This window comes from Cotesia typhae, unplaced genomic scaffold (genome assembly GCF_013202065.1).
Source record: "Cotesia typhae breed Kobodo isofemale line unplaced genomic scaffold, CoteBio_Ctyphae contig_69, whole genome shotgun sequence".
Taxonomy (NCBI): Eukaryota; Metazoa; Arthropoda; class Insecta; order Hymenoptera; family Braconidae; genus Cotesia; species Cotesia typhae.
In genome coordinates this window covers 1,235,681-1,259,265 of record NW_027423763.1, presented here as the reverse complement: position 1 = coordinate 1,259,265, position 23,585 = coordinate 1,235,681, and the positions used below count along the sequence as shown (strand labels likewise).

The 23,585-nt window shown below is 27.2% G+C and overlaps 7 protein-coding genes across 9 annotated transcripts; 4 read left to right on the top strand and 3 right to left on the bottom strand.

Moving 5' to 3' along the window:
• Positions 1–6,095: 6,095 nt before the first annotated feature.
• Positions 6,096–8,457, top strand: LOC141532707 (aminomethyltransferase, mitochondrial). Its single transcript, XM_074251149.1, has 5 exons — positions 6,096–6,387; positions 6,853–7,193; positions 7,266–7,585; positions 7,786–7,868; positions 8,084–8,457. Exons 1-5 carry the CDS (start codon positions 6,228–6,230, stop codon positions 8,422–8,424), a joined length of 1,245 nt encoding a protein of 414 aa, XP_074107250.1. The 5' UTR covers positions 6,096–6,227; the 3' UTR covers positions 8,425–8,457.
• Positions 8,458–8,650: 193 nt separating this feature from the next.
• Positions 8,651–9,965, bottom strand: LOC141532708 (uncharacterized). The gene is made up of 2 exons (XM_074251150.1): positions 9,079–9,965; positions 8,651–9,021 (listed from the first exon to the last, which is right to left on the bottom strand). The coding sequence occupies exons 1-2, from the start codon at positions 9,859–9,861 to the stop codon at positions 8,824–8,826; spliced, it is 981 nt and encodes a 326-aa protein (XP_074107251.1). The 5' UTR covers positions 9,862–9,965; the 3' UTR covers positions 8,651–8,823.
• Positions 9,966–10,657: 692 nt separating this feature from the next.
• Coq8 (ubiquinone biosynthesis protein COQ8, mitochondrial) lies at positions 10,658–13,800 on the top strand. Its single transcript, XM_074251218.1, has 8 exons — positions 10,658–10,807; positions 10,996–11,212; positions 11,433–11,909; positions 12,075–12,297; positions 12,363–12,487; positions 12,576–12,939; positions 13,075–13,531; positions 13,611–13,800. The coding sequence occupies exons 2-8, from the start codon at positions 11,021–11,023 to the stop codon at positions 13,783–13,785; spliced, it is 2,013 nt and encodes a 670-aa protein (XP_074107319.1). The 5' UTR covers positions 10,658–10,807; positions 10,996–11,020; the 3' UTR covers positions 13,786–13,800.
• A 113-nt stretch (positions 13,801–13,913) lies between these two features.
• Positions 13,914–15,954, bottom strand: Tap42 (immunoglobulin binding protein Tap42). Its single transcript, XM_074251226.1, has 2 exons — positions 15,807–15,954; positions 13,914–15,294 (listed from the first exon to the last, which is right to left on the bottom strand). The coding sequence occupies exon 2, from the start codon at positions 15,144–15,146 to the stop codon at positions 14,100–14,102; it is 1,047 nt and encodes a 348-aa protein (XP_074107327.1). The 5' UTR covers positions 15,147–15,294; positions 15,807–15,954; the 3' UTR covers positions 13,914–14,099.
• Positions 15,955–16,072: 118 nt separating this feature from the next.
• Nd-19 (NADH dehydrogenase [ubiquinone] 1 alpha subcomplex subunit 8) lies at positions 16,073–17,284 on the top strand. The gene is made up of 3 exons (XM_074251231.1): positions 16,073–16,328; positions 16,531–16,703; positions 16,858–17,284. Exons 1-3 carry the CDS (start codon positions 16,200–16,202, stop codon positions 17,066–17,068), a joined length of 513 nt encoding a protein of 170 aa, XP_074107332.1. The 5' UTR covers positions 16,073–16,199; the 3' UTR covers positions 17,069–17,284.
• Positions 17,285–17,568: 284 nt separating this feature from the next.
• Mgat1 (alpha-1,3-mannosyl-glycoprotein 2-beta-N-acetylglucosaminyltransferase) lies at positions 17,569–21,752 on the bottom strand. Of its 3 annotated transcripts, XM_074251223.1 has the most exons (12): positions 21,615–21,752; positions 20,944–21,130; positions 20,682–20,806; positions 20,307–20,409; positions 20,133–20,227; positions 19,787–20,026; positions 19,583–19,721; positions 19,283–19,511; positions 18,969–19,073; positions 18,794–18,884; positions 18,547–18,717; positions 17,570–18,239 (listed from the first exon to the last, which is right to left on the bottom strand). In XM_074251223.1, exons 3-12 carry the CDS (start codon positions 20,781–20,783, stop codon positions 18,126–18,128), a joined length of 1,389 nt encoding a protein of 462 aa, XP_074107324.1. In that variant the 5' UTR covers positions 20,784–20,806; positions 20,944–21,130; positions 21,615–21,752; the 3' UTR covers positions 17,570–18,125. The 3 variants fall into 3 exon arrangements, with proteins under 3 accessions (XP_074107325.1, XP_074107326.1, XP_074107324.1); XM_074251224.1 differs by lacking the exon at positions 21,615–21,752 and having other exon boundaries at positions 17,569–18,239; positions 20,307–20,391; positions 20,944–21,251; XM_074251225.1 differs by lacking the exon at positions 21,615–21,752 and having other exon boundaries at positions 17,569–18,239; positions 20,944–20,954.
• A 29-nt stretch (positions 21,753–21,781) lies between these two features.
• Phb2 (prohibitin 2) lies at positions 21,782–23,559 on the top strand. The gene is made up of 5 exons (XM_074251227.1): positions 21,782–21,917; positions 22,106–22,368; positions 22,523–22,840; positions 23,117–23,194; positions 23,258–23,559. The coding sequence occupies exons 1-5, from the start codon at positions 21,788–21,790 to the stop codon at positions 23,363–23,365; spliced, it is 897 nt and encodes a 298-aa protein (XP_074107328.1). The 5' UTR covers positions 21,782–21,787; the 3' UTR covers positions 23,366–23,559.
• Positions 23,560–23,585: the final 26 nt, after the last annotated feature.

Here is a 23,585-nt window from a genome sequence, read left to right as displayed (position 1 = left end):
TTCCCGGGAAAAAGATACAATCTTAAATTAATAGTATCCGAGTAAATCTCTTTTTAGTTTATTAACTTATGGCATTTGCTTTCACACATACAAACTTCCCTCACAAAATATCCACCCGACATTTTTCCAAGGTCTATTACATATTTAAATTTTATTATTAATAAAGGCTAAACCCTGATAATGAGTAAATTTATTAACAAATGGGTTTAAAATACTTTGTCAGTAATTATTCAAACAAAATAAAAAAGCTCAAGGAAGTCCCCGTAATAAATGTTTCACATACACGTTGTTCATATTCGTTCGCGATTAAAGGTTTTTTTTTATTGTTTTTTGTTAAGAGTTTTTTTTTTTTTTTTATTATCTGTCTTAAAAAATTTTTTTTTTATTAAAAAATTTTGTTCAAAAATTGTTCAAAAATTATTCAAAAATTGTTCAAAAGTTGTTCAGAAATTGTTCAAAAGTTTGTTCAAAACTTTTTTTTTTTAAACTTTGTTCAAAATTTTTATTGAAAATTTATGTTCAAAAATTTTTTTAATTTTTTATCAAAACTACAATTTATTAAAATTGACAGATAATAAAAAAATAAATAAAAAACTCAAAAAAAAAAAAAAAGCGAACGTTAAGTTTCTAATTTTGAAATTTTTACGTACAGTTATTTATCTTAACACAGCGCGTTACTGTTACTTTAAAAAAATCACAAACTTTCTATTCACGTGTTCGGAAAAAATTCCAACACATTGGATAAGAAAAAGTGATCGTTAATGGTATTGATTAAGTTTGATCGAAGTCCCCTTTTGGGCAAAAATACACCGACGCACTGTCCCGCAGGTAAAATAAAAAAAACAACTAAAAATTCAAATTCGAATCTAGTCAAAAAGTACAAATCGGCAATAAATTTCGGAAAAAGAGAGAAAAAATCTGCGGGACCACAATCAGCGTTGACAAAAAGCCTCCTTTCGTTGGTCGTTTCGCCGTAAATCGGCGATCGGACTCGAGTCGATCCTTGTAATGAATAAACAAAAGTTGAAAAGAAGTAAAAGTGTGAAATGGTAAATTGTTAAAAATCACGACGGTTGTTTAAATAAAATTCAGTCTAAAAATGTGCGAATGAATTTTTGAAGCTTCGGTTATTATTTTATAAGTTTTTACTCCCACGCTTCTATTTCCATTCGATGTCGTAATTTTTGTAGTACGCGATTGAAAAACTTACGGAATAATCCTCAACAATTTTTAAATTTTATTCAATTTGCGTTACTATTTTACGAACGTCGCGAATCGGCGTCGAATACGATATACAATGATTACCGACTTAAGCGTATTTTTTAGATTTTATTCTGACAATTTTGTCGAGCTTTTTTCAATAATATTTTTTTTAAGCACTCTTATATTATAGCTATTATTATTATTGAAAGTGTAGTTATGTTTAAATATTTTAAAGTACTATTAAAGTTATTATTATTGTTTAAAAATGTGCAAAATGACTGACTTTAAGTTTTTACTTTTAATTATTAATATTATAACAATTTTGTCAGTCGTAGTTGAAGATGGTATTTTTTTAATTAAAAAAAAATTTTTTCATCCAAAAAAAATTTTGTTTTCAATTTTTTATTTAAATTCTTTAAAATAAAATTTTTCTCTTGAATTTTAATTAAAAAAAAAAAAAAAAAAAAAAAGTTGGCGGCGCTGAGATTCGAACCCAGTTTTTTCTGGTCGGTTGTATCTGAAGTCTAAAAAATTTTTTCCGCCAAATTTTTCCCGCCAAAATAAGAGATAATTTAAACTGCAATTAAAATTTGAGTATTTTTTTTAATTAAACCCAAAATTTGAATAAAAAAAAATAATTAAAAGCTAAAACTACGACTAACAATTATTTTCTTAAATTTACAATTAAGTTTTTATTAATTGTTAGTTAATCTACTGTTACAATTATTAATAATTAAATATTAATTTTATAAGTTAACGTTGCGTGTTTCATCTAGACCTTGAATTTTAATTAAACCCGGGATCGAACCCGGTACCCAGCAAAAATCTTAAAAATACGCTTATGTCACAAAATTGCATTTAAAATAAAACGTGTTTTATTTTTTTTGTTAATTTTTATCGGGTTTAAATCGCATTTGTACAGTTTTTAACACAAAAGACAACACTATACATTTAACATTAACAAATGATCAACAAATTTAAAAACAAAATGCGTTCCAATTTACCCGATAAATGACTTTTGTAATTACTAACAACTTTAGTGTTATTAATTAGTTAATAATTATAAATATTTTTATTATATAGTTATAAAAAAAAAAAAAAATTTTGTAATAATTTTGTTTGTAAAGCATTTTTATTTAAATAATTAATTGTTGTCAAGTGTTTCGAAAATCTCATTACTTAAAAGGTATGAATTAGAAAATATAAAAAAAAAAATTGTGATTTATTAAAATGTGCAATTTCGAAACAATTGATTTCACTTGATTTATAAATTGTTCCATTTTTATTTATAATCATTAATTAATAGCTATTATTATTATTATTATTATTATTATTATTATTATTATTATTATTATTATTATTATTAAAGTTGATGTATTGTGTTGAATTAATTAGCAATAAAGGTTTTTACGTTTAATTAACTAAAAGACAAGCATCACGATCTATTTATGGATACGAAACGAAAAGAAAAGTAAAAAATCTTTAAAATTAACATATTTTTATTTATTTACAATTTTTAAGCGGGTAAAAATATATTTTTAAGTTCTAAAAACATTATTTGGGTGGAAAAGAGCGAAAAATGGGTGATAATTTTGATTTTTTTTACGCGCGTAGGCTACTCTGATTCACCCGCGCGGAACCGGGCTCGAATCCCGGGCAGGTAAAAATATTTTTTTTCCCGCTTAAAAATTTTTAAAAAAATTAAAAAATACAAATGGACAATTCGAAGTTCGGACAAAACCGTAATTTTCGAATTTTGTAAATAGGTACTCCCAAAAAGACAGAAAAAAACATTGACGAGCGATGTTAAAATTAAAAACTCAATCATTTGGTAATTTTACGAGTGAGTGAGAGTTATTATTAAAAAAAAAAATTAATAATAAAAAATTCCCAACGATATTGCGTAGCATAATTGTAAATTACACCGATGTGACGTTAAAATTATATAAATTAAATAAATTTAAAGAAAAATCTTACCGTTTTAGCGGCTCCAAATTGTCGGCATATTTTCCTCCAAATTAAGGTTATCTTTGTACGGTAGAAATTATTATATCTGTAAATATAAAATTAAAGACTAATGTAAAAAATAATAAAAAACGTCGAAATGCAGAAAAATGTAAATAAAATAATAAAATTGGTAAAAATTTTGTAATTAAAAAAATAAAATTAAAAATACAAGTAATGAAAAAAAGTTTACGACAAAATGGTTGCATTTCGAAGTTAGAAAACTTGCCGACATTTTGTACGCCGCTTACGGGCATTTAATTTTAAGGTTAGAAACTAAAATGGAGTGTTTATTAATTAGTAATTTGTTGCAATTGTCTAATGCGTGTGTATGAATGTATTAGGGAAAAAAAAAAAAAAAAAACAATAATGGGAAAAATTTTAAACAAAGATTATTATGATAATAATTGTGTGTATGTTACTACAAAATTAATTCTACCAAGTGGACTAGAATCGCAATCGATGGGCATTATTAGGGAGAAAAAAAAAAATAAAGCGACTAAAATAATATTTCGGAGTCTTTTGACAAAATATTTATAAAAATAATCCGAATAAAGAGCGTCCAATATTTAAAAAAAAAAAAAAAAAAAAAAATTATTAATAAAATTATTAAAATAATGGATAAATAAATAAAAAAAAAAAAAATTGTACCTATTTTCATTTTATAAATTAATAACAAGATAAATATTTATGCGACCTAAAATGTTTTAATTAATTAATTAATGTAATAAATTAAAAATAAATGGATTATAATATTTAATTATTAATAATTATGGAAAAAAAAGAGGTGGAACAAATAATTAATTAATTAATTAAAAATTGATAATTGAGGAATTTTAAATTGTATCTATATATACGGAAGTGATGATATTTATTGTATTCGAGTCGAATTATTGTATAGTTAAGGCTTAAATTTGTAAGTGAAATTCAAGGTGAAATTTCAAACTTTTTAGGGTGAAAATTAATTATTAATTATTAATATTAATTTTAGTTATTATTATTATTAATGACGGAAGATAATACTTCTGGTGTAATCATTGTACATTGTATGTTGACAGGAGCGTTTCCTTAAAAAAAACCTTTTTCTGGAAATTGAAAAAAAAAAAAAAAAAAAAAAAAATTTAAATTATCCCGATTTTGAAATGTAGGAACAAAGGGTGAACAAGGATAAAAGAGTTAAGGATTATATGATTGAAATTTTGAATATCGGTGAAATTTTGTGAAAATCGTAAGATAGTTTAAAAGAAATAAAAGATAAAATTAATATTTAAAGAACACACAAATGGAAAATGATGTCTTTTTTTGTTTTTGTAATAACATATGTATAATGAGATATAAAAAAAAACGTGATAAATATGTTGGTTTTATTTATTCATTTTTTTAATATATGATAATTTAGTGACTAATAAATAAATTTACAAATTCAATATATATATATATATATATATATATATATATATATATATATATATATATATATATATATATATATATAGCCTTCTCAATTATTTTTAAGATTATTTTAGTTAATTTAAGAGTCTTAAGACCCTTTTTCAATCTATATTATTAAATGCTCTATTTATAGATAAATGATCTTGTATCTTGTGAACTATTGGCATTTTTAAAGATATAAGCTCATCCTGAAGTTACTCTCATCGAGACCTTTCATTTGAGTACCCACATCAATTTTTCATATATTTTATATATTTATATATATCATATATATGTATATATGAAAAATATATCAAAAATGCATGTGGGTACTCAAATGAAAGCTTTTGATGAGTACAACATCAATTTTTCATAGATTTTATATTTTTATATATTTATATATTTATATATATTATATATATACTAGTTACAAAAATTAAGTGATATAAAAAAATTTTTTGGGTGATTTTCAACGAGCTGTAACTCCGAGAAAAATGATCGTACAACAAAAATAAAAAAAGTAAATTGTAGCTCCAAGTGTCTACTTTTCAGATATGACCATGAAAATTTTTTACCATGTTCGGGTCTGGAGAAATCCTAAGAAAACTACAAAAAAAAAAAATTTTCCAAATTTTTTCTCGTCTTAAAAAAGATCTACGGGTTTCAAAAAATTTTTTTCCATTATTTCGCTGAAAAGTTTTTTTAGAAAATTTAATGCCCTTCAATTTGACGTAATCAAAAAGCCTGCACGATAGTTTGCCGCGGAGTTATCGTCAGTCAAAGCAAAAAAGTACTTTTTCACTTTGACAATCAATAACTCTGGAAATAATGATTGTATAGAAAATCGAAGGAGGGTTTTGAAAACTACACGATATTCTCTATAAAATACCATGAATAGCTTTTGTCAAAAAAATTTTTTTCGAATTGAAAACTTTAACTGAAAAAACGACAAAAATTCACATAATTAAGGATATTTGGATAACTTGGTATAACTTTAAATAAAATGGATGAACCAAGGATATCGTCGGTAATTTTTTAAGCTACAAGTGTCCCCTAAAATCCCTGAAAAATTCAAAGCTCTAAGATTTTTTTTTCATAGTCTCCCAAAGCTTCAAATTCTTTGTTTTTGCAAAAATCACCATTATGAGCAATTTTTCATTTTTTCAATGAAAAAAAAATTTTTTTTTTTCCCAAAAATCTTTATTTTTTCAATCAAAAAAATAATAATTATAAATTTATGAATAAGACAAATTGATGTAAGCTTCTAAAGGTAAGTAAAAAAATTTTTTTATATTAAAAAAATAAATTTTTAACTGTCTTAAATCAAGAAGATAAAATTTAATTCTTGATTAATGATTAAAGTAAATTTTTTTATTCAATTGCAAATAATCAAGCGTATGACCTCAGAGTATCAAAACCCTGCACAAATCGATAATAATAAAAAACGAGGCGAGTTTATCGCACTGGCAGTTTATTATCTCAACACTTGCGAGATAAATATGCAAAGTAAGTGTATTGGTAAATGTAACACTAAGTTCTTTCTTCTCGATTGATCAACATCATTTTCATCGCGTCAGTCTAACTCGATCATGTTCAACCTCCTCAATCATCTCAAACATTCCTCTGGTTCTTCATTCGTGTTCCGTTGTAAAAAATTTGTAACCTCTACCAGTTGTAATCTCAAAAGTGTGCGGGAACAATCGACTGCTAGAAGAACTTGTCTGTATGATTTCCATGTTCAAAACCAAGGTTAGTTTAATTTTAAAAAAATTTTCTTAACACTAGAATAAATTTTTTTTAATACCAAATTATTTCTTAAACATTTCTGCTGATTTTTAAGGTTTATTTATGAAATTTTTTATTTTTATGTGATTTATAGAAAATATTAATGATAATTATTGTATCGTGGATCAAAATTAGTTCGTTAGTCTAAAAAAAAGACGGCTAAGGCCTTTAGAAAAATTTTGATACCAATATTTAGTTATTTAATTTTAACTCTCTGCAAGGGAGCAGATTTAGCGATCATGTGCCATCTGTTGGAAGTTTGCAACACTTTATATTTTTTTAATGTAACCAACTAACTTATATTACCTTAATAATTATTTTTAATTATAATTTTGCTTTCAAAATTTTATATTCCTCCTTAAATTCTTTTATAAGTGTATAAATTATTAAAAAAAAAAAAAAAAAAAAAAAAAAATTGTTTATTTTAAGGAAAAATCGTAAACTTTGCGGGATGGCTATTGCCAGTGCAATACAAAGAAGCGATAGCAGTCTCGCACCAGCATACAAGAACCCAAGCGTCGTTGTTCGACGTCGGGCATATGCTCCAGACGATAGTCTGGGGTAAAAATTCCGGAGAGTTCCTTGAAAGTTTAACAACTGCAGACTTAAAAAATTTAAAACCCGGCGGCTCTACATTGACTGTCTTCACCAACGACCAAGGCGGGATCCTGGACGACTTGATTATCACCAAGGACGCTGAAGATCGCTTCTACGTAGTGTCTAACGCCGGTCGCAGGGATTCAGACATTGATTTGTTCACCCAGCGCAAGGTTCCTATTTTTCTTCCCTCTAAATATTTTCTATTTAGTTCTAATAGTTTGAATTTCTTCCTTGTTTTCCAGGATGAGTTTGATAAAAGAGGAAGGCGAGTGCAGCTGGAGTACCTGGACCCTCTGGAGCGAGGACTGGTGGCGCTCCAGGGACCTGGAGCGGCCAAAGTGCTTCAAAAACTCGTTGAAGTTAATTTAAATGAAGTTTATTTTATGAATTCTGTAGAGACGCAGGCTAAGAAGATTAATGTGAGGATTACCAGGTGTGGCTACACCGGGGAAGACGGGTTCGAGATTTCCTTCAAGGGGAGACATGCTGGAGACATTGTAGAGATGATTCTTGAACAGCAAGAGGTTAAGATGGCTGGTCTTGGCGCTAGAGATAGTTTAAGGTTATTAGAAATTTTTTTTAATTATTTTATACTAGAATTCAAATTTCGCGCCTAAGTTTCGGATTTGCATATATTTTCATGCTTTTGATATATTTAACCAATCACATTACGAATAGTTTGTTTATTTGTGTATATTTTCATATTTTTCATCTAAATTATAAGAATGAAAAAAGATTAATAATTTTTAATTGGATTTATAGGTTAGAAGCTGGTTTATGTTTATATGGTCATGATATTAATGAAGAAATTACTCCGGTTGAAGCTGGGCTTAGTTGGCTTATTGGTAAAATTTTTTATTTCAATATATATTTCATCCATTATTTTATAAATACCAAAATTCAAATTTGCGCACCTAACTATAGACTTTGCATATATTTTCATGCTTATATATTTGACCAATCACGTTACGAATAGCTTGCAACACATATTTTTTATCTTAAATTTTAGTACAGTGATACAATAAATCAAATAAAAATAAAAAATTTTAAAAATTTCCAGCAAAACGCAGACGTCAGAAAGCAAACTTCCCTGGAGCGGAAATAATAATTTCCCAAATCGAACAAGGAGTCCAGAAAAAACGAGTCGGACTCACGATAAACCAGGGCCCGCCAGCCCGCGAAAACGCTGCTATACTTACCGAATCTGGAGAGAAAATAGGCGTGGTCACTTCTGGAGGACCCAGTCCAACTCTTGGGAAATCTATTGCTATGGGCTACGTACCTTCGAGTTTTTCTAAAACTGGCACGAATTTACTGGTACAAGTTAGAGGAAAAAATTGGAAAGCTATTGTCACAAAAATGCCGTTTATTAAACCTAATTATTATATTAAAGCGAAATAATTTTAAGAATTATATTATAAATATAAATATAAATTTCCGACATATTTTTTTTTTTAATTAATAAGAAATCAAACAATAGTAATATTAAATTAAAGACTTAAATTTATTTAAATAAAAATTAATTCTACACAAATTAAAATAATTTTTTTAAATTGAAAAAAAAAGTTACAATAAAAAATAAATATTAATTTACGACTGATATAATTTTTTTTTTTTAATTAATAAAAAATTAAATAATAAGCAGATTAAATTAAAAACTTAATTTATTTAAATAAAAATTACAATATTTTTTTTTACATTAAAAAAATTCTACAAATTAAAATATTAAATTAAGAATAAAAAAAAAATATGATTTAATAAATATTTAAAATTTATTTTTTTTATTAATTACAATCATAATTAACAATTAGTATGTTTCAATTGTTTCTCAACAATAATCTTCAACTGCTTCCTAAGCTCTCTCTGCGGCGTCATTTCACCATACTCAATAAAAATGCCGTCCTTACCAAACTTGTGTTTACGCATGACCTCCTCGACGTCTTCTTCGCACTCCAGCTTAACCAGCAGCGCCTTCTCTTTGTTCTTATCCACAAAAGACTTAGCAGCAAGAACTTTAATCTGAGTATTGAGCGTGAGTTCAAAAAACTGACTAACCTGCTCGACAATTTTATCCTCTTCGATGTCCAATCCCTTGATGACAATATTGCTCATCCTGTCCTCCATTTTCTCAAGCCAGCCCCAGCCAGAAACTTCGTGACTTCTTCTTCTGACAATTTTATTATGCTCGACAAAGTTTTTAAAATTAAACTCGACCTCTCTGACCTCTTGAGAGACTTTGAAGTCCTTGAAAATAAAATCGGAGCCTCCGTGCCAGGATTCTTGTAACTTGCACTCGGTAAAAGAAAGCTGTGTCTTCTCCAAGCCGTCCTCCGGCATTTTATTGAGCTCCGCCATCTTCTTGGTCATCCCCTCCAGTTTCTCTTCCAGCTCCCTCTCCCTGTCCTTCAGTCTCCCCATCAGCTCCGCGTTGACGTCACTCTTCCCCCTCTCTTCTTCCAAGCGCTGCTCCGCGAGTTTTGCCGCGTCTAAAGCCACATTTAGACGAACCTGAAGATCATCCGCGTCGTCGCTAATCTTCCGGCACTTTTTATCCAACTTCGCGACCGAGTCACTGAGTTTTTTTATCTCTACCTTCACTTCCTCTCTCCCACTCCTCATTTCCTCTTTTATCAAGGTCACTTCTTCCAAAATCGAGTCCACTAATTCAAATCCTTCGATTTTAAAACTTCGTTCTATTTTAACAACTTCACTCCCGATTTTTTTTACATTACTCCTTAATTCTTCTTTGTCCAAGTCTAAATCGTCACGCACTTTGTTTATTCCCTTCAGGATTAATTTTAATCTTCTTTGGATCCCTTCGAATTGATCGATTTCCATTTTAGTAATTTTAAAACACGTGCACACTCGAGAGGAAAAGCAAAGACTGAATTATCAAATTTTATGGTTAAGTTTTACTTAAAAGGACATTTGTGGGGGTGGGCAATGCTAATTGGCTACTGCAGGAGTAAGATGGTCAGTTTATACCTGCATAAAAAGGTAATGCAAAGTGAATTGTTATTTTCTTGGGAAAATGTCATTAAGAGATTTTAAATCACTCTCTTTAGTTTTGGATAATATAATGCTTATTTAGAAAGGAATTTTAAAATTTTACAACGCCTCGTTGATTGATTTATTACTTGACATTTTTATCTTTGCTGAGTTTTATTTAATTTTTAAATAAATTTATATCTACATCTATTTTTAAATCTACATTTACCTAAATGTAAAAATTACAATTTTTAAACTTAATTTTAATTTTTAAACTGCTTTTTAATTTTTTTTTATTAATTTTATTAATTATTATTTTCTTTAATTATAAAAAAATTGAAAAACAATGCGTGAAATTTTTTAAAAATATTTTTTAGTTCTAATTTAATAATTAAAACCAAAAAATTAAAAATAAAATTAAAAAAAATTAATGATTTTTTAAATAAAATTCAACTATTTAAATTTTATAGAATTCTAAAAAAACTTTATAAAAAAATTCTTTTTTTTTTTTTTTTTTTTTTGTAGAATAACATTTTCAAAAAAAAAAATTTTCCCGCCTAAATTTTAAATTTCATTTTTAAAAACATATACAGACCTTTTCAATTTTAACTCAAGATGGCGCTAGTGTTCTTCCAAGGTCACTGTCAATTTCAATACTTAGAACCCGCATCTGTCAATTTCACTTTAATTAAATTTATACATTTTTCTAACAATAACAACAGCAATAAAAATAATTTTCTACTTTTGTAATAAAAAGCCAATCTTACCCCAGCTAAGACTTGAGAAAAACTTTCAGGTAGTCAAAAGTTGTTTTTATTAATTCTGATCTAACCTAAATTATAATCATTATTAAATTTTAATATAGAAAAAATATAAAAATGTATTAAAAAAATGAATATTGACATATAGTGTTAATTATTATGTAATTTAATTTATAAATTTGTAAAATTTTATTTTATAATTTTTGTTTTATTATTGCGTCAGGTTGTGACACAGTGATTCCTCAGCAATGGTGCGCCCATGGAGTTCGGATTTAATTGGAGTAATAAAAGGCGCTCAATTGGTAGGAAATGCATTTTTAAAACACCAAAAGGATTGTGTTAAAAATATTGTTGATAATTCAAGTGTCAAATCTGCTGCCGAAAATAATTTAAAAGGAGTTGTTGAAAAATTTAGAGATATTGATCCAAGTAAGGTTCCAGTAAGTTTAGAAATTTTTTTTTTTATGATTAAATTAAATTCTAAAATGAACAATATTAATAAATTAATTGTTTTAATAAATTTGAAACTTCTTAATTATTAAATAAAAATTTTTTATAATTACTTATTTAGAATTTTTTTTTATCCACAAGAAAAATAAAAAAATTCAATAATTATTTTTTTTAAATATTTTAATTAATAAAAAATTTTTTAAATTCCAGCAAAAATTATACACAGAGACAAAAGAGCTTCTGGATAGGCTCTGCGTCGTCGAAAAAGGAATCCGAGAGTACACAAAGCAATCAGCCTCGGAACTAACAGGATTTCCTTTAGAAAAAAGTCATCCAGGTTCCAAGCTAGAAGTCTTAAATCCCGCAAAAGATCCTCGAGAAATAAAAAAAAATGAAGAGCCACCACTATCATCATCAACTACTGAATCGACTGTTGTGGAGGTTCCCATCAAGTACAGCAGCGTCAAAGAAAAAATAGAGACGATTGGTACCGTAGAAAAAACTATTCCTAAAATAGAATTGAGTGATAAGGATAAACAACTGCTGAGGAAACTCGAAATTGAACATGAAAAAAAAATTGGTGATAAGGCAGAAGATGGAATTATTGAACCGAAGGTTCAAGTAACTTTGAGTGAGAAAATTATTGAACCAGAAGCTAAGAGACCTGTTGTTAAGCCACGAGTTACTGTAAGAATTTTTTTTTTTTAATTTATTAAAATTTATTGAAATTATTTTTAAAAAAAATTATTAATAATATTTAAAATTAATATTTTTTATCATTATTATTAATAATATTTATTGTTAATTTTTTTCATCATTATTATTAACAATATTTATTATTAATTTTTTTAGTTATCAACAGAAGCAAGAGAAAGAAAAGTACCAAGCACTAGGCTAGGAAGAATGGCCAGTTTTGCGACTCTAGGAGTTGGATTAGGTATTGGAACTCTTGCTGAGTTTAGCCGAAGGACTTTTGGCCTCAAAGAAGAAACTAGCGTTGGAAAAACTCTAGATAATGTTTTTTTGACTAAAGCTAATGCTGAAAGAATTGTTGCTACACTTTGTAAAGTTAGAGGTTCGATAAAATACTTATTTAATTTAAAAAATTAATTCCTTGATTAATTAAAAATAATTTTTTAGGAGCTGCATTAAAAATCGGACAAATTTTAAGTATTCAAGATAACAATGTAATAAGTCCTGAGCTTCAATCAGCTTTTGAAAGAGTCAGACAAAGCGCTGATTTTATGCCAACTTGGCAAGTTCATGTAAGTATTTATTTATTTATTTAAAAGCACTTTCTAATGCAGCCTAAATATTTTTAATAATTTACTGTTGTTATTATTATTATTCTAGAAAGTATTAGTAAATGAATTAGGTCCAGATTGGAGATCCAAAGTATCAACTTTCGACGAAAAGCCATTTGCAGCTGCATCAATAGGTCAAGTTCATCTGGCGACTCTCTCAAATGGTCAATCAGTCGCTATGAAAATTCAGTACCCTGGAGTAGCCGAAGGAATTCAAAGTGATATTGATAATCTGGTGGGTGTATTAAAAGTTTGGAATATTTTTCCAGAGGGAATGTTTATTGACAATGTAGTAGAGGTTGCTAAGCGGGAATTGTCCTGGGAGGTTGATTATGTCAGAGAAGCTGAGTGCTCGAAGAAATTTAAAGAATTATTGGCTCCTTATCCTGAGTATTATGTTCCTACAATTGTTGGTAAGTTTTTTTTTTTTTTTTTATTAATTTATTTCTTATGAAAAAAAAAAATTTTTTTAATTAAAAAATAAAAAAAAATTATTTAAAAAATAAAAACAAAAATTTTAATTAAAAAAAAAATTATTATTTTTACAGATGAGCTATGTTCTAATCAAGTATTAACGTCAGAATTAATTGACGGAGTACCAGTAGACAAGTGCGTAGAAATGGACATGGAGACACGCGAGCACATATGCAAATTAATAATGCATTTATGTTTAAAAGAACTCTTTGTCTTTTATTACATGCAGACAGATCCTAACTGGGCGAATTTTTTCTACAACCCAGAGACCAAAAAAATGATTCTTCTGGACTTTGGAGCATGCAGGTCTTATGAAAAAAAATTTATGGATAATTATATAGAAATTATCAACGGAGCGAGTTATGGAGATCGTGACAAGGTGCTCAGATTGTCCAGAGAAATGAAATTCTTGACTGGGTATGAGTCCAAGCTCATGGAGAAGGCTCATGTGGACGCTGTCATGATTCTTGGGGAGATTTTCAGCGAGAAAAATGACGCTTATGATTTCGGCGGGCAAAATGTTACGAAAAAGTAAGAATAATTTTTTTTTTTTAATTATAATCTATTTTATTAAGAGAAAAAAAAACTTGAAATTATTTTTTTCTTTTAGAATGCAAGCTTTGGTGCCGACAATTATCACTCACCGACTCTGTCCACCCCCAGAAGAAATTTACAGCTTGCACAGAAAACTCTCAGGCGTGTTTTTACTATGTGCAAAATTAAAAGTTAAAATTAATTGCAGGTACATGTTCCGTGAGATTTATAAAAATTATTGCTTTGGATAATTTTATTTTTTATTTTAAAATTGTTGAATATTTTTAATTTTTTTGAAGATGAATTATTGTAAATATATAAACGCTTGCAATTATATGTGCGATTTGACAAATTAATGAATTGGAATTTTCAAATCTCATTATTTAATTTATAAATTTATTATTACGATAATTTATTTATACCCTTTTTTAATGTTGTTAATTTTGTCAGAAATAATTTTTTAAAATTATAAATAATTTTTAATGCAAAATTTTTTTTAAATTATTTAAAAAGATAAAAAATTTTTAATGAATTTTATACAAAAATAAAATCCCCTAATTCTAACTTAGCTCCTGTTGTATCGATTGCCCCATCCGCGCTTGTGAGTGTCCTTGTACTCGTCCATAGCGCGCATCCTCTGAAGATGATCCTCATCATCCTTCTCAACCAGCTGCTCCTTCTCGAGAACCTCAGGATCCTCTTGTCCTTGATTGGCAGCCATGTCCTGAAGACTTTTGCCTCCAACATTGGTCCCAGGAGCAGCCCACTCTCCATCGGCGATTTTCTTCTCGTAGAACTCCTCGACAGTCATCACGGGAAGACTAGGATACCCAGCACCAAGCACTTGCTTCTGGAGCTGGTTCTTAGTAATAATAATCGGCTGGAGCTTGGGAGGCTTGTAGTCCTTCTTTTTATCCTCCGGATTGATGAGCTTCATCTGCTCAAGGATGGCTTTCTCCTCCTTGAGAGAATTAAGCTCATCGACAGCCTCCAGCGCGTAGAGATTAATCAAAGTGGTGAAATAATTCCGCTTGGTCTCGTCGTCGAGGTTCGGGTTGTCCATGCTCTTCTGGTAGACCTCCAGCTTGTCCTTGAGCTCCTTCTGCTCCTTGTAACGCATCAGCTTGAGCTTCCTCACGCTGACCATGTCCTCGATCTTCTCCAGGTTGCTCGTTTTCTTTTTATCCCCTCCTTTTTTAGAATCATCATCTTCTTCATCGTCTTCTTGACTCTTCTTCGGAATTTCAACGTTCACAACTCCGTAAGACTTGACCCGCTCCAAAAAATCGTAAAAATAAACCTCGGAGACTTTTAAATAATGCATCCTGTTCTCCCGGTCGCAGATCTTCGTCGCCAGAGTCCCCAGCAATGCCGGCAGCAAGAAGTATTTTATATTCTCCGTTGGAATCTCGCTGAACTCTTCGTTTCGGCTGAACATGTCCGCGAGAGACACTAATTTTGTCGCAGTTTCAAAGACACTTATGCATTTTTTTACCTCTAGCTGCACTTCAAGGCTGTTTGTGGCTGATTGCGTGTTCTGGATGCTTGTGAATTGTTTGAAACCGCTGTCGAATAAGTCTGATAGGTTTTCTTCACTTTCTGCACTTGCCATGGTTAAGTAATACTGAATTTCTTTTTCGGATTTGCTTTTACTGGCAGATTATGTTTGTTGTTCGTGTTATTACTATTATTATTATTATTATTATTATTATTATTATTATTGGTACTTATTGGAATGAAGTTGGCGACAGGTAAAGCTTCTGAAAAAATTTTTAAATTTATATTATTTATTTCATGAATTTTATTAAATTTATTATTACAAAATTAAATATTTTTGTTATGAAAATTAATTTAATAATTAAAAAATTTTTTAATTAATAAATAATTTCAAGAAAAGTTATTTAAAAAAATATTGACAGGGAGAAATTAAAAAAAAAATTACAAATTAATTATTTTTTGGTGTCAAAAATTTTTAAAATTCAAAATTTTCTAAAATTTTTTGATTAAAATAAAAAGTCGAAAATTTTTGACAGTTTAATTTAAAAAAAAAAAAAAAACCAAAAAATCACAAATTTTTTAAGTACTAACCTTAAAAATAATTTTTTTTTTTCTGTCAAAAATTTAAAAAACACAAAATTTTTCAATTTTCTAAAATTAAAAACTAATTTAAAAATTTTTACAATTTAAAATTGTAATTTTGTATAAAATTATTAATAAAAATAAAAAATTCAAATTTTTTGACACTTTGATTAAAAAATTTCAAAATACTAACCTTAAAAATAATTTTTTTCTGTCAAAAATTTAAAAAATACAAAATTTTTACTTTTTAAAATTTATTTAATAAATTTATAAGTTTCTAATATTGAAGATAAACTAAAATTTTTGTTTTTTGTAAAAATAGAAATTGAAATTTTAAAATAATTTATTGAAAAAAAAAAACAAATTTTCCAATTTTGACAATTAAATTAAATAAATAAAAAAAAAAAAAATGTCTGACCTGTCTGAAGTTGGCGCTAGCTCCGCAAAGTTGAAAATAAAGAATCGATAGTCGAAGACAGGCCAGCAATTTTGTTGGTCTTGATCTGTGAAAAATAATAAATAAATTAAAATTAAAATATAAAAAAACCAAACAGTTTATTATTTATTAAAAAAATAAACAAATAAGATGGTAGTTACGGATAAAATACCATTACCTACTGAAGAAGAATTAACTGTGCCAGAAATAAATTTATCTTGGCCAGTTCTCCACGCTGCTTCATTTTATCTTGGAAAATATTGCGAAAACCAAAACAATGTAAGTCTCAATTATTTTATTTATCATTTAAGTTCTTAATTAAAATTAATTTTAAAAATTTCAAAGGCTTACATGTAATGAAAAAAAAATATACTATTGTGTATTTAATTATTGTAATTGTTTAAGTTACGTAATTTAATCATAACCAAAAAATTCAATTATAAGGAATGTCAGATTTATTTATTTATTGTTATTTTTTAAGGAATTTATGCTATGTCGAACCGAACTTAGTGAAGTTAAATGTGTCGATGAAGGAAAAGCTGTCACGGCATGCGCTTTTGAGTTTTTGAGGAAACTTAAAAAACATTGTTACCAGGAATTTGATCAGTACTATAATTGTGTCTATCAATCAAGTGCGAATACTTCTTTTATGCCGTTAGTATTTTTATTTATTTTATTTTTTGAATCAAATAATTTTATTAAATTTATTAATAAAAAATTTTTTTTATTAATTTTTTCTATAAAATTAATGGATTAAATTTTTTTAATCTATATAATTAAAAGAATAAGACCGACAAAAAAATTTCAGATGCCGCAACACACAAGCAGCATTAGACAAATGCGTCCTAAAACACATGAACCTTGAGCGACCACCCTACGGTTACTTCTGCGAGGTAAAAGTCCACGACACAAAGCGACCCAAGCCCGTAGAAGAGATTCCAGTCTACGAGCCGATTCAGTCGCTTCCTGAGGACGCTCCTAAGCCACCAGCCAAGTTCGGTCCCAGATGGATGTTCTAAACAAACTCTTTAAATTTAGAATTATTGGGAGCGAAAATTTCCAATTATTATTATTTAGTCCTTAAGTCTGTACACCGCCCGAACATCAGAGGTTTGTAACATAACACACTTTATCTTCATTATACAAAATAAAAAAAATTAACTTCTATTTATTCTGTCACCGGATTTGTAACAGGATATTTAAGTTGTACAGACAATAAATAAATCATACTGTAATTAATTTTATTTATTATTTATATTGCACATTTAACATAAATTACATTAAAATAATAATAATAATATTACGTCGGAAGACTTTTTTATTAAATTTATTTATTTATTTATTCAGAATTTTTTTTATTAAAATTTGATTTTAAATTTTTAAATAAAAAAAAAATTTATTAAGATTTTTTTAATTAAAAAATTGAATTAAATTTGTTGAAAAAAATTTTTTTAAATATTATTTTAATAAAATTTATTCATTAAATTTTTTTCTGTCTACCGATGAGATTTTTAAAGTACTAAATAATTTATAAAAAAAAAAAAATTGTTTTATTTAAATAATTATTTTTTTTTTTTTTTTTTTTATATAACTGCACTAAAATATATTTACAAAAGCAGCAGATAAAAAATTCAAAAATCTAAAATTTTTTTTTAACAAGCATAAATAAACTCGCAAGAAATTTCTTCCGAGCTCTAGCTATTTTTAATAAACTATATTAATGTATAATATTTATATTTGTATATATATAATAGAATTAAGAGGTTATTTTAAAACTCGATTCAATTACAATTACAAATTAGCTAATTTTAAAATTTACGGGAGGTAGTCGATCGGCAAAGTTTTCCCTTTGGCTTTTCCAACGGAACATTGGAGTGTTGGATCCCTTTGCCAGGTACGAATTTATTGATTTTATTTTTATTAATATAATATTAATATTAATATTTTTTTAATTGTCTCGTTCTCTCTCTCTTCTTCTTAATTTAATTTAATAGTCTACAATTTTTATTTTAAATAAAATTGGTAAGCTATCACTGGTTCCAGGTTACGGAACTGTTTACGGTGGCGCACTCTGTGTTAGCTCCAACTTATGTCGTAACCTTTCCAGTTCATGTTCGGTGCAAGGTGCACACGTCTTTTGTTGTAAAAGAAGGTTATTACACCTCTGTAGCCGGTTCTTGGAACGCCACTCTAAAGAAAAAAAATTTTTTTTTTTTTTTAATTTAATTAATGACCTTGTATCTTGTGAACTATTGACATTTTTAAAGATTTAAGCTCATCCCGATGTTACTCTGATCAAGAGCTTTCATTTGAGTACCCACATCAATTTTTCATATATTTTATATATTTATATATATTATATATATGTATATATGAAAAATATATAAAATATACATGTGGGTACTCAAATGAAAGCTCTTGATGAGTGTAACCTCACGATGAGCTTATATTAAAAAAAAAACGTCAATATTTAAATTTTTTAATAAAAAAAACTTACTCTAAAATCATCCATTAATCCCAGCATCTTGGCAGTATTTTTAAACGCTTGTCGTGAATGATAAGGAATTCTCACTGACCCAGACGTTATAATATTACCGCTTTTTAATTCCGAGTAACTTACTACCGTTGAATGGTAGACATCATTAACAAAATTAATGTCATAATTATCCTGAAAAAAAAAAAAAAAAAAATATCTAGTTAAATATTTTACAATTAAAAAATAATAAAAAATCAATTTTACTTACTTTTAATAAATAACTTAAATTCATTTTAGTGAAAGGCACAGATTGATCGTTGAGTTTAATATATTTAAGATGTTTTTCATAAAATAATCCACTAAAAAAATTATTATTATTGTTATTATAAAAAAAAAAAAAAAAATTTATAAATAAAGAGGAAATAATTAAATAAAATTCTTACTTGCTAACGCCAACTTTTCCAAAAGTTCTGGTCCTAGAAAGTTCTGGCCGGATGCATGCTCTATTTTTTCTCTGTTCTGGTTGACGAATCCAGTCGTCCCAGTATCTAAAAAATTTTTAATAAAAATTATAATAAAAAAAAAAAAAAAAAAAAAAAAAAAAAATTTCAAAAATTTGAATACTAAAAAAATTTATTAAAAATTTTATTACTAAAAAATTAATTAAAACTTTGAATATTAAAAAAATTGATTAATACATTTTTAAAATAAAAAATTGATTAATAATTTTTAAAAATAAAAAAAAAAAATTACTAACGCTTTGGGCCACTTGACAGATAATTCTTGCCAGAGGTCTTTGGTAAGCATCCAACCTAGACCAGGAAAAAAATCAGTGCGATAAAGCAAGTGAGGCGCATTTTCATCAACTAGCCCGGATTTGCCATTATCGTTCCAGGCTGACACGCACCATAGTGATTTATCGGCTACTAGGAGCGGATATGTGCCTAGGAAATATTCGTAAAAGTCTGGAGCGACATCCAGATCATCTGAAATTATTTTTAAAAATTTATTAATAATAAATTTTAAATATTGTGATCTTCATTAAATAATTAATTACCTTCAACGATAATTGTAGTATCAAATCCAAATTCAAAGAATACTTTATTCAAAGCCCAGCCATAATGACGAGCTATTTTAAAATAGCCTTTAAATTTTTTCTCTCTTGGTGGAATGTCAATATCTGATTGATCTGGTTGCTAAATTAATTAAACAATTGATTAATTATTTATAAATAAATAAACTTAATAAAAAAAAATCTTACTTGTATATGCACAACTTGATCACCGTATGACTTGATAACATCAGCAGTCTGTTTATGCTCGCAGTCTTGTGAAACAATTATTGGAAATTGATCGGCATTAGTCCGTAATTTTATCAACTGGTCCAGGCATCTCTGTACTGTGATTCTGTTGCAGGAGATTACCAGCACGGCTATTATTGGCGAGTCGTTTACTAATTTTTTTGATGATAGTGCTTGAAGTCTTTCGCTTACGATTTCTTCCTGGAAAATTTAATTATAATTTTTACAGTAATTTATTTAAATAAAAAAAATAAATGACTTTTTTTTTTTTTTTCTTCAATTAAATAATGTAATTTTAAAAAATTACCTCTGTTTTTAATTTAACAGTTGAAGCTACTGGGTAAGTAACATTTAAAATTTCTTCATTTACCGGACTGGGTGTTTTGATTTGTTCTGCAAGTTCTAAAAATTAAAAATAACAAAAAATAAATTTAATAAAAACATTAATGTAAAATAATAATAATTATTATAATAAACTTACTTTTTTGTTGCAATTCAATAAGACGTTTCAGCAGAATTTGATTGTCAGCAATCCTTCTCTCAACTTGTGCTTTTAAGCTGTTTATCTGATTCGAGAGTACATTCTACAATTAACAGTGTTTATAATAATAACAATAATATTAATAATAATTTTCAAAAAAAAAATTAATTATTTAAAAATAAATTTTTAGGATTTTTTAATAAATTATTTTATTAACAAATTTAATAAAATTTCATTATTATTATTATTATTATTATTTTTAATAAAATAATAATAATAATAATAAAAAGTAAAAAAATAAATAAAGATTAAGAATAATTTATAATTTTAAATAAAAAAAACTTAGACATATATTTTTATCAATAAATAAGTCACCTTATCTTTATTGTCAGTTGTTCGTGTAAGGAAAAGGAAGTATGTAATAATACCCCATACCAATAACGACAGCAGCAATAAACTAATGGACTTTTTCCGCATTGCAGAATTAAATGTCACCTCATCTAAAAAAATTAAACAATTAAAAATTAATTAAAACATTTTTTTTTTTTTTAAATAATTAAAAACAATTTTATAAAAATTTATTTATTATAGAAAAAAAATTGCAAAGGTTTCTAAAGGTATATTAAAATTGACTCACCATTCTGGTTGAAAAATATTTGACACAAATTTTAAAATAAAAAATTTGTTTTATTAAATAAATAAGCTTGATGGAAGTTAATATAAGTGCAGAGCTTGGAGTCTTCTCTTGAAAGTCTTAGCTTTCAAGTGTCAATACTTAGCCGCTTTAAACTGAGTCGGGTCTTTATATTGAGCTAGGTCTGGAACTGATAATTAGGTAATTAATGATTGATAATGGTTCGTTGATTAATTGATTAATTATTGGGTAATGATCCTCGAGTGGAACAATTATTAGTTTTTAAACGATTAAAATACCACATGACGTATCACTTGTCATATAACTATATACATGTACACGATGTCATTATTTTAAGGCGCGTTTCTAATAATTTTTATTGATTTACAATTATCTGCTGACTTTTTTTAAAAATAAATTTATTTTTTATTAAAAATTGTTTAAATTTTAATTAAGTTACAATTTTTAATAAAAAATTCTATAAATTTATTTAATAAGTTTGTAAATTTTTTAATTTTATTTAAAAATTAAAATGTCACAAAATTTAAAATAATTTTTATTATTTTAAAAATATAATTTATTAAATTAATTTATTTTTTATTAAAATAAATAAAATAAATAAATTAATTAGTAATTTCAATAATTTTTTATTAAAAAATAAATTTCTAACTTACCGATAAAGTCCATAGTTCACTAGCTAACTTCAGCGCAATCAAGTCTTGAAATAAAAAGCCAATTTCAAGTAATTCTCCAAAACGTGTGCCGGTACGCAATAGTTTCACCAATTTTGTAATAATTCAGCACTTTTGCAGATAGATTTTTAGATCGTTGATTAAAAAACTCTAAAATGGCACAAAGCACTTTGAATGACCTAGCTGGGAAATTTGGTGGAAGTCCTAAAGGAGTTGGAGTCGGTCTCAAGGTTCTGGCTGTAGCTGGAGCAGCGGCCTATGGAATTTCACAATCTATGTTCACAGGTTAGTTTCTGAAAAAATTTTTTACAACTACTAGAAACTTATTAATTAAAAATTAATAAATTAATTTATTAATTTATTGCAAATTATTTTATTAAAAATTAAATAATTACTTTTTAGTATTTTAATTTAAAAATTAATTTATTTATTTATTATTTAATTAATTTATTAAAAATTTTTAAATTTACCAGTTGAAGGAGGTCACAGAGCAATAATTTTCTCCCGTCTTGGTGGAATCCAAAAAGACATTTTCACCGAAGGTCTTCACTTTAGAATCCCCTGGTTCCAGTACCCAATCATCTATGACATCAGAAGTCGTCCCAGAAAAATTTCTTCCCCAACAGGATCCAAAGATTTGCAGATGGTCAACATTTCTCTTAGAGTTCTTTCACGACCTGACGCCATGGCGCTGCCTATTATGTACCGGCAATTAGGATTGGACTATGATGAAAAAGTATGTCATCATCTTAACAATCTTTAACAAGGCTAAAGTTTATTTAAATAATTATTAGCTTCATTTTAGTAAAAATTAATTTTTAATTTACTTCAAAGCTTTAATTTTAAAAAAATTTGTATTTTTTTTTATTAATTAATAAAATAATATTAAGGTCTTGCCGAGCATTTGCAACGAAGTCTTGAAATCAGTAGTCGCTAAATTCAACGCCTCCCAGTTGATAACAATGAGACAGCAGGTCTCAATGCTGGTCCGCAGAGAGCTGACCGAGCGCGCCAAGGACTGGAACATTGTCCTGGATGATGTTTCTATCACTGAGCTCAGTTTTGGTAAGGAGTACACCGCTGCTGTTGAAGCCAAGCAGGTTGCTCAGCAAGAAGCTCAGAGAGCTGCTTTTGTTGTTGAAAGAGCTGTTCAGGAGAAACAGCAGAAGATTGTTCAGGCTGAGGGAGAAGCTGAAGCTGCAAAAATGATATCCTTTTTTAATTATTTTTTATTCAAGAATTTTTTAATTAATTTAAAAAATAATTTTTTTTAAGAAAATTCAGACTAAAAAATTGTTTTTAAAAAATTTCATAATTAAAAAATGATCTTGTATCTTGTGAAATATTGAAATTTTTTTAAATTTAGCTTTTTTTAATTATCAAGTGTCTAAATTTTAGTATAAATTTTTTTTTACAAAAAAAAAAAAAAATTTTTTTTTAATAATTAAAAATGAAAAGAAAAATAATCCTTAACTCCACAGCACTTAGGTTTAGCAGTAGGCCAAAATCCTGGTTACTTAAAACTGAGGAAACTCCGTGCAGCTCAAAGCATTTCTCGCACAGTAATTATATTTATTATTTTTTTAATTAAAATAAATATTATAATTAATTAAAAATAATTTCAGATCGCAAGTTCTCAGAACCGCGTTTACCTGAACGGTAACAACCTAATGATGAACATTCACGACGCGTCGTTCGACGAAGCCGCTGAGAAGTTAAAAAGTAAGAAGTAAAAAACCGCAAGCTGATTAAAATAAAAAAAAAAAAAAACAAATGTTAAATAAATGTATTAAGCTCAAAAATTTCCGGTGCTTTCAACAAACAATTATTTTCCAAACAGCAACGGAAGTATCTGAGCGGCATTTTTATTTCTATTCCTGATTGTTAATCACTGTAGACCGTCAATAAGACCTGTTTAGATATAAAACACTTGATTAAAATTTTTTAATTGAT